General features: G+C 36.0%; 2 protein-coding genes across 2 annotated transcripts in view; one reads left to right on the forward strand and one right to left on the reverse strand.

Annotated features, from left to right (window-relative positions):
• The window catches only part of CHIP (carboxyl terminus of HSC70-interacting protein), a 58,837-nt gene extending 57,205 nt beyond the window's left edge, over positions 1–1,632 (forward strand). The window contains exons 6-8 of the mRNA XM_089624365.1: positions 762–915; positions 1,011–1,121; positions 1,223–1,632. Of these exons, the coding sequence (XP_089480491.1) occupies positions 762–915; positions 1,011–1,121; positions 1,223–1,348 (391 nt within the window). The 3' untranslated portion in view covers positions 1,349–1,632. The remainder of the gene's footprint in view (positions 1–761; positions 916–1,010; positions 1,122–1,222) is intronic.
• Positions 1,633–7,711: 6,079 nt separating this feature from the next.
• On the reverse strand, positions 7,712–10,153 carry PUB9 (plant U-box 9). The gene is made up of 2 exons (XM_089623610.1): positions 9,675–10,153; positions 7,712–8,980 (listed from the first exon to the last, which is right to left on the reverse strand). The coding sequence occupies exons 1-2, from the start codon at positions 9,966–9,968 to the stop codon at positions 7,895–7,897; spliced, it is 1,380 nt and encodes a 459-aa protein (XP_089479736.1). The 5' UTR covers positions 9,969–10,153; the 3' UTR covers positions 7,712–7,894.
• Positions 10,154–10,494: the final 341 nt, after the last annotated feature.

Consider the following 10,494-nt stretch of genomic DNA (forward strand, 5'->3'; position numbering starts at 1 on the left):
TTGTGATGATTGTGAATTGTTTTTATTTTTATTTTTATGATTATATTAGGCATCTACTGTCTAGAGAATTTCTGATCATTGGTAATTTAGAGTGTGTTATAGGTTGTTGGACAGAGTATATAGTATGAAGGGAAAATAGCAACTTTCATTTGGGTTTGGTATAAAACAATTATATTGTGTTCGGTTTTTTTTAATATTACGTATGCATCATCGAGATTCTTAAATAACCCAAATATGTATCATGGGCTCACATTTTCAAAACTCTAGCGCTTAACAGAGTTGTAACTATACCACGGTATAATGTGCAATCTCATCATGTCGTGGATAATAAAACCATTTTTTCTATGCTCTTTTTGTTTGTTTTTGTTTTTGTTTTTTTTTTGTTTTTTTTTTTTTTTGTGCGTGCGCACGCTTTTAAGCATAATATAAAGATGAAAAATTGGCCCAGGATATATATTTGAATAAATCTATAAACGTGGGGTTATTTATTTAATTTTGAAATGCACAAAGTCCAAAAGGTGAATTTTGACCAATGCAGATTATGCATTTGTTTTTTTACCTAGTTTAAAGCATAGACTACTTGGAAAAATGAATTTTGTACGTAGAATTGAAATAGTTATTTTAGGTATAGAAAAAAACCTCTTGAAATCAACTATGTGGTAAAAGAATAAATTCCTGAGGTTTGTAACAAATTAGTTGTGCTTGCTCGTGCTTTATTATATGTGGGTTTCTAAGTTGGATTAATTTTGTTAATGACGCAGAGAAGCCTGCGTGACTGCCCTCAAACAGAAACACTTACTTGATGATTTTCAAGCCGATGGCCCATCGGAAGATTCCAATGCAGCTCATTTGGAACAATTGAAGGCTGTGGATAGAGTGTTTGAGTCGGCCTCCGATGCTGACACGCCAACTGAAGTAAGAATTTCGGTTATCTATAATAATACCTTTGCCTTCTTTCTAGGGGACATATATTTACTACGTATCTCTGTGAAACTGCTTTAACCTTTTAGGTGCCCGATTACCTTTGTTGCAAAATAAACCTCGAAATTTTCCGTGATCCGGTCATCACTCCATGTGGTGTAACGTATGAGCGATCTGTTATCATTGACCATCTGCGGAAGGTGAGTTTTTTTTTTTTGGTGGAAATCACATTTTTTCACTAGATCTGATCATCCATTATTTGTTTTTACAACTCTCTGACCGGTTTTTGTACCTATATTAGGTAGGTAACTTTGATCCAATTACCCGAGATCTGCTTGAGGAATATCAGCTTATTCCGAACCTGGCCATAAAGGAAGCGGTTCAATCTTTTCTACAGAAACATGGCTGGGCTTACAATACCGAATGATTGGAGGTCAACTCATTTATTTGGAGGAGTCATGAGTTGATGGGGCTTTGTGTTTGTGGTTGTCTGGTTCTATTCACCGTGGCTTTGATAGCGATTGTGTTTAGGGTCGTGTTTTTGTGAATGTACAGATGGTGTTGTTAGAACCAGTTTCTTAACTGCTGTGTACAGATTCGGCAGAGCGTAGCCTCTTGAAAAGTTGGCCGTTGTGTCATCATGGAAATTGACCTTTTAAGTATTGACAATTTGCTTATTATAGTCACCCACGAACGAGTTGGGTTTTTTTTTTTTTTTTTTTTGTTCGGTATATAGCAATGTTGAACTTGTTCTACTTCGGAACCAAGTAAAATATAAAACTTTTTCTCTCCAACCATGCAACATATGCATTGTTCAATGATGTCCAATAGAGCAATGTATTTTCATTGCTATTTTGTTGCATTTTGATATTGTTCTGCATCTGGAGCCAATGAAAAGTTTTAAGCAATAGCAACATTCTAGTGTATTAGACGTAAACCTGGGGCTTTGAAACAGAACAGAACCGGAATTCTGTTCTGTTCTGGCCTATGACCGGGATTATTCACGAAATCAATTTTTCAGTGCTGTTTCGCTACTTGCCACTGTAATTTTTTTCCCCCGATATTAGGGTATATTTTAGGTTTTATTCTTTTTAATATATTAATAATACCACAAATAATCGAAGCGTAGTGTTCTATTCTTGTTTGCCAGAAACCTGGTACTATTTGGACCAGAACCTTTCGGGTAATTTGGACGGAACAAAAGGAATGAAAAGTGCCATGTGTAAGTGAGTTATCAACACGTTCGTTTTTAAGCCACTCGTTAATCTTGTATGTTTAAACTTTAAAGCCACTTTGACTGATAAACAAAAAAATAAAATGGTAGATGAAATGATTTTGATGCGTAAAGAAACTGGGATGTTCAAATTTCAAAATCTGAGGTGTTTTTGAGTTTCTTGCGCACTATTTTGCTTATAACATGTGAAGAGACTTTACATACCTTCATGACCAACTTTGGAACTGTATTAAATATTTCGTCTTATGAGATATGATAAGAATCAAGCTAAATTTCCATTCAAATGTTCGTTTATCTGGTATATTTAAATTCATGTTGGTTATTAATCCTTTGCGATGTGAATTGATTAACCACTGAGCGTGGCACGTATCAGATTTCTGTATTTGTTTTATAAAAGAAAATTGTCACAAGTTCGGTATTTTCATTTGGACAGATTGCCATGCTCGGTAGATAAGTCTCCTGGACTTATAAAAATAGATTCCTAACTAATTTAATAAAAAAAAATATTTAGAGGCGCTCTAAATCTTTCATATTGATCAGCAGCTTCAAACGTAACATTCTTCGAGTCACATTTTCACATTTTTATTTTATGTAGTTTCAGAGTCGCGCGTTTTTATAAGCGTCGCTAAAACTTTTTAGAGGCATATTCTTTGAACTCCGCTATTAATAATCTATTGTAGCGCTCTTATAGTTTATTACTTTATTCGTGACAGTGTAATAGTGCGATATTTGGTGAAAGTTCTTGGTTTGATCATTCGTTCGAAAAAGTGTTGGGATCTTTCAACGGTTAAAAAAATGTGTCTTGAACCCGTCGCTAAATTTTTTATGATTAGTAGATGATCTCATCTTTAAGAAGAAACATGGCTTCACTTCTCATTCGACCGAGAATGAATTTCTCCTAGCAGTTAAAGCTGTAAATGTTGATAACTCGCCAACTATAGTCGACTCGATCGATTATGATATGTTTTCTTTGTTAAATGAGGTTCATAGTGGTTTATGCAGTCTTCGCAACCGTAATAATAACTTCTTTTAAAACCAAAGTATTAAGAATAAATAGATTCACTACCTATTTTAATTTCACCATTTCAAAAGATTTGTCTTTTAAGTTACTAAATAAATAAACTAATCATTTTATTCATAAAAAATATTTACAAATTTTCAAATAATTAGTATTCGCACTTCTAGTTACTCATCTTTTTAATTGATGCGAGTATTTCAGATATTTTTCAAAATGTTATAATAATTCCTAATATTGATTGAACGACAGTCCAAGCCCAACTTGGACCGATCCTCAAATACAGAACTGATGGACTGGACCAGACAAATCACAATGATAGTCCGGTCCGCTCCGGAGTCCAAATTCGTCGTTTTGTATTAATTCAAAACAAAATAATAATAATAATAATAATAATAATAATAATAATAACTCACACTTGGTATAAGTTATATTTCACGCCCACCATTCAGAATGAGTATTTTTTTCTCTCTCTTATATATCTATATCACTAGATATTATTCTTATTTCAGCCAGATGGCATCATATTTTCAGTTCCATTGAAAATGAAAACAATAATTTCCCTAAAAAAATAAAGAATGATGAGCAGCATCGTCAACATTATTTCTGACAAAAAGCACGTGATTAAACCGAGAATGGCCAACAAAAGAAAAAATAATTTAGTTTGTTTTTTTTTTTAATCAAATGCATCTAGATTTGTGGTTAGGCTTTAGGTCTTTGGCTAATGATTTTTTTTTAATCGAGCAGTCTTGGTTAATGTCATTGCTCTTCATGATTTGGTTTTCAAATTCATTCCTCTTTCTTAAAGAAAAGCTCTAATTTATTCTTCTTGAAGCTGGAGTTTTTTTTTCCCTTCATATTTTTCAAGTCCTTAATACCGTAATGCAAAGTCTTCTCAGTGTATTCATTTTTTTAGGAACAGTCAATTCAGAAGTGACACCCATTTTCTCTCTTTTACAAGTTTTGCTTTGTGCAATTAAGACACGGGAGACACTAATTTTGCACCACAAGTTGGCAAATTCCAAATATAAGGAAAGGTGTTTTTAGAAGGGATTGGCTTTGAATAGAATAGACCATCACAATGTCACTTCGGAATGGCCAGCACACAAATGATAAACAGTCCTCATTCTACATCTTATCACATCAAACCTCCAATAATTCACTAATAAGACATTTTTTGCCACCTATATATCTCCCCTCTTTTTTATTCCTTCTATTTCCTCTTTTTCCTTGTATGTCTAAAATCTAGATTAGTAATGAAAAATAAGTGCATAATTATAATAAATAGTCAACAGCTAGCCTACTGTAGCAAAATAATCACCCCAAATTTACCATGTATTTCATTTACCAAATAATGTCTATGTTCCATAGTCCATACATATGAGTTTGAACATTAATTAGTCATTGTATAATTTAAAAGAGATATTTGATAGATATACAAGTAGTAGAAAAAGAATTATAACTTTACATAATAACTAGAAGAAAAGTCAATTTAGAAAAATGTAGGCCCCGTTTGGTTAAGTTTTCCATTCCTGTTTTCTGTTTTCTGATTCTAAATTCTAGAAAACAGTTTTAGAAAAACTGTTTGGTTATAAATTCATAAAACAGATTTAGAATCATGTTTCTGTTTTCTTTGAAATTTGTTTAGAAAACAGAAAATAATGAAAAATTGTTTTCTATTTTATCTCTATACAATTGAATGGAAAACATAACCAAACAACATTTAAAATATTCTGAAACGTAATTCTAAATCTGTTTTTAAATTTAAAAATTAGAATCAGAAAACAGAATTTAAAAACAGAAAACGAGTTTAGAAAACTAAACCAAACGGCCCCTACAAATACATAGATAATAGAGATGTGCAACTTCTAACAAGACGAGCAACTTCATAGTTGAATATGATATTGCATCTTCCAAGATGATATATTGGTATTAATGAACTTTTCATTTTCTACACTCTCTCTCAATCTTTATGCTAAATGTTGAGCAAATCGAGCTTGGATTAAAGTTCGTTGAAGATTGCTCGATTGAGAGGTATGGTGAAGATGTTGGCTACTTGATGTTAGTTTGGAACAAATGCCATGGAGATATATAGTATAAGACTAAATCTCCTAGCTGATAAAGTGGCGGTCGATCTCGATATGTTTGACTTGTTCGTGTTGGACTGGATTCTTGGATTTGTTAGTGCGGCTTGATTATCGCATAACATCTTGATAGGATCGTCGAGCTTGATCTTGAGGTCGTCCACTAACATTTTTTTCATCCATATACCTTCACATACTCTACTAGCGAGAGATTTTAGTTTGGCTTCTGCAATGGTTTGAGCTACCACATTGATACTTACTTCACCAAGTTACAAAGATACCCAAACATAGGTACATATAGTCGAGGTGGATCGCCGATCTGGCATCACTCTTGCCTAATCTGCATATGTGAATACTTCAATACCTCGACTATAATGCTTCTTGAATCAAAGACATGTATCTGAAGCTGATTTGAGATAATAAAGAATTCTCATTATCGTTTTCATGTGAAGCTCGGATGAGTTATTCATGAACCGATTGACTAAATTTGATGAGAAACTTATGTGTGGTTAGGTGTAAGTGAGGTAGAGACCAACGAGAAGAATATTCTAAGCGAAGAAGCCATGTAATGAAATTAAGACTAGACAAACAAAACTAAACATGACCATAATGAAAAAAATTTAAAAGTAACTGAGAACGTATGACATTGATGATCACCACTATTGGGCACACGAATATGGACCTTATAAATCCATGGTCAATAAAAAAAACAATAAATATTTATTTTTATAATGCTCGAGTTCTCATATGACATCAACAATCCTATTGTTGAAATATTATCTCTAAGATATAATAGTCCCTTTAAAAAAAAAAAAAAAAAAAAAAAAAAAAAACTCGATCTTAATTTATCGCCAAACCAAATAGTTCGGCTCGACTTGAAGCTGTGCTCGACTCGAACAGATTTTTCACTACACATTGTTGTAAAACAAATTTTTCCTTTCAATAAAAGTAATCTTCATTTGTTTTCATTATTGAAATAGCTATACCACGCAGCAAGAAGAAAATGGGTGGTCCAGTTCTAGAGAATCTAAATAATGGAAGAAGATTATAGACATAATGTGAGTAAAAAGTCTTTCAACAATGGTCCATTTGTCCCTAAAAATTGTTGAGTTGAGTGGTGATAATTGATGTATTGGTTTAATTATAAGGCCAACTGCCACATGGCACTGCCATATTATTAGCCAGCCCAACCTCTTTCAATTGGTAGCTCTTTCGAACGTTTTGTTTTCGGGTTGTTTATTAGGAACATAATAATAGTATTAGTTGGGTCGATTTGGTCTTTTTTTTTTTTTTTTTTTCTTGGCCTCGGAAACACAGTGAAGACTTAAGACCAAGAAATGGGATTAACAGAAATCACGGGACTCGTTAGCTTTCGGTAAATAACTAATAATAATAATTAAAAAAGACGTTTTATATTTTACTTTTCTTAAGGAGGTTAAAGTGTGACTTTTAAGAGAGATAGAAAGGTCAATGGTGTATAGAATCCAAAGAATATAAAAAGATGTATTGTTACTTTATTATTAGTACGTATACCTATAAAATAATTAAGAGCAACCTAAATATTTATCAAGTATTAATTTTAAGGTAAGTTTAGTCATAGTTATAGTGGCATTAATTTTTTTTTAAAATAAAATCTTGCCTCTAAACTGAATAAAACCTTAAATAACTTTGTGGTTGATTGTATTTAAGGTACTTCTAAACAAAATTGAATTCAACCTTCAAACTTCTTAAACTTTTGGTTTTTATTAGTGCCTTATAAGTAAATTATGCTTTACTAAGATTTTTTTGATATATTTTCAAAATAAAAAGTAATTAAGTTTAGATAGGTTTTAAAAAAATTCAAATTGTTTAGACATTACAATTTTTAATTTCTAAAACACTAAATATAATTTAAATAAATAACATTTAAGATTGGATTCAATTTTAATTAAAATGATATTAAGAAAAAGAATCATCAACAATAGTTCTATGGAACTTTGTCAATAAAATTATTATTATATTTTTTTTAAGGCATTTGCTGCCGGTGGGTGGATAAGTGTTATAAGTTGAATAATTTCACAAGGATGGAGGGATATTTAAAAAGAGGACCACAACCGTAAATTATCACAATTAACAAACACCATTGAATATGGCCACATTATTCTCGCTTCCTCACTCCTTCCACTCCTTCGGAATCTTCCAGAATTCTTTTGTTTTTATTGCCTCCCATCACCTTTGCCTCTACTTACATCGCTCTTTGCTTGGTCAAAAGTAAAGGAGACACTTGGATTCTTCCCAATTTTTATCTCCTCCCAATAATTCATGGCTTTATTTTCCGCTGCTGACTCACTAACTCACTCTCTACCCAATTGTTCTGTACTAGATTCTTATCGCTCTTAAGAGAGTGGTGGTTATACAAAGTACTAGTTACTTTCTCCAAAGCTTGTTCGTTACTTTACTACTACGATACCTAGGAAAAATGAAAGAAAACCCTGTTGGTATTATTGACAAGAGACCATGAGAATTCGAAGAACAAAAAAGAAAAAAGAAAGAAAGACATAGAATGTACAAACTTGCACGACGATGACAATATTTACAAAAACTAGTAAAAAAAAGGGGGAAAAGTAAAAAAAAAAATTGATCAAAAAAACACAGGTTGAATCAAGCGGTGTGGGTCAAATTGGGAGCTCTGTTGAGCCTCTCGAGGATCCCGGAGGCTTTCCTCTTAGCCCGGGAAGTGCCGTTCCGCGAGAGCTCGGTCAAAGTCCCGTGGGCCCGCTCCTCCTCTCTCATCTCCCTCCACTTGCTACGGTGCGTCACGCAGATCGAGTGCAGTATCGCAGCGCAGTTCTCCTTCGTCCGATCGCAACCGCTCTCCCTGATCACCCCGAGCAGCCGCGGGACCGCCCCGACCGCCTCGCTCATCTCCTCCACCGCGCGCTGGTGCGTCGCGAGCATCGCGAGGATCGCCACGAGCTCGTCCACGTTGGCATTGGGCCCCGCCGCGATCTTCCTCAAGATCACGCCCACCGCGCCTTCCCTCACCGCCCTGACCTTGTTCTCGTGCGCGATGCAGACCGTGAAGATCGCCGAGGCCGCGTCCTTCACCGCCGCCGGATTTCCCTCTTCCAAGAGGTCGATCAACGGCCGGAGCGCCCCCGACCGTCCGATCAACGCCTTGTTGGAATCGACGGCCGAGAGCGTGAAGAGCGCCGCGGCCGCGTTGCAGCGAGTCTCCGCCGTGCCGGAGCGCAGAGCCTCCATCAAGAGCGGCACCGCCGCCGGAGTCTCCGCCACGAGCCGCTTGTTCGAGTCGTGGATCGAGAGGTTCAGGAGCGTCGTGATCACGTCCTCCTGAATCTCCGGCGGCACCGCCGCCTCTTCCAGGGGTCGGAGGAGGTTCGGAATGGCGTCGGTGGACTCGCCGAAGAGGGCGCGGAACGAGGGCATTCGCTTCGTCAGCGATCGGAGCTCCCTCGCGGCGTCTTTCTGCTCCGGCGGAGAGGCAGACATTTTTCCGATGAGCGAGAGGAAACGGTCTCGCTCGGATTCGGTGATTCCGTCCTCGTCGTTCAGGTACTGTGACGGGTCCGAGAGCTCGATCCCTTGGCATTTGCACCACTGCGATATCATGTCGCGGATCAGGTGGTTCGGGGTCAGGATTGTGTGGGATAGGACTTGTTGGGTTAGAGGGCAAGTTCTGTTCCCTGCTTTCAGCCACTTCTGAATAAAAGGCCTGTCATATGTCTGTGGGAAAAAGAAAAAAAAAAATTTGAAGAACAAGACTAGTTAGGAATTTGATAGATAACAATCCAGACATGTTTGGCTGTGGAGATTAATACATGCGATATGGATACATAAGGAAAAGGAAAGGCTAAATTTCTTGAAAAATTGACTATGATACTAATTCATGTCTCAAGTTTAGTGATAGTACAAAATACAGCACAGTACTTTGAAGCCCGTGATTTAACTACAACAACCACCCAGAAAGCAAAATTTATGCGAGTAGATAAGCATTTATAACCATATGTTCAGACAATAACCCATCTTGCAATACTTTCTTTTTTCCTCTCTTCTCTTTGGAAATTATTCTTTGTAGCTTCCTTTTTCTTTTTTACTCTTCATTTTTTTAGGTCATAAAAAGACTGGGATCGAAAAGCAAAACAGAAACAAAATATCTTGCCAATGATAATTGAAAAAATTTACAATAATTATTTTCATTCGTACAATAGTATTCGGCCTGAGAAAGAAAAGACGGTGAAAGAAAGCATCAATTTTAATTTAATTTAAATATAATTCCCATAATTCAACACACATAAGATCAAATTTCAGACGTTTGCAGAAAAAAAAATATGAATGAATCAACACAGTCTCTTCGAGAATTGCAACCACGAAAAACTCGAATTCCGCTAAAAAAGAAAAAGGAAATTTCAACACAAACCTGACCAGTAGAGACAACCACAGGGTCTCTCATGAAGTCCTTGGAAAGAGGACATCGAAACTCCTGAGGACACGAGAGGCCATCGTCGACCTTGAGAGACGCCGATCGCTTCTTCCTCAGCTTCAGCTCCTTCAGAGCAAACAATGCCTCTCTGGCCTGATCGACCGTTTCGGTCTTGAAATCCTCTTCGTCCACGATCGTCCTCACCAGCCTCTGCAACTCCTTCTTCAGCTCCGCCACTCTCGCCGCCGCCACCGCCACCGGATCGGAGTCCGACACGCCAGTCCTCGCCATCGCTTCGATCGGTCCGGTTCGAAACTCACTCAGAATTCCAAATGAGATCGCTCTGTTTCATCTCTCTCTCTCTCTCTCTCTTCTCTCTTAAAGTTCTCTTCTATTCCCAGTAATTCTCTGTGAACTGAAATATTAACTACGCAAACTCGCACAACACACGGCTTATTCTCTCTCCTTTATATAATTAATTTTTTGTTTATTTTTTTTATCGAATAGTCGTGACCCCACGTCATCAGTTTCTAAGTTTTGTGCCATCGTCGTGTCAATATTTTATTTTTGGCTTCCTTTACTCTATTCGGTGGAGGTTTTCAATAGTGTAAATATAGTTTAGTTTAACTAATTATAATATAAATATTTTTCTTTACAGAAAATTTGTCGTTATTGATGTAAAACAGGATATTTTGGATTTGTTTTATATCGTTAGTTTGATTTAGCTATTGTTTCCATTCTTAGCCACCAATGTCATTTACGATTTTATAAATCAAACAAATCAAATTTTACCTCCATTATATGTTTTGCTAATATA

The sequence above is a fragment of the Urtica dioica genome, chromosome 8, assembly GCF_054948205.1.
Source record: "Urtica dioica subsp. dioica isolate 48M chromosome 8, U.dioica_male_clone48M_v1_H2, whole genome shotgun sequence".
Classification (NCBI taxonomy): domain Eukaryota; kingdom Viridiplantae; phylum Streptophyta; class Magnoliopsida; order Rosales; family Urticaceae; genus Urtica; species Urtica dioica.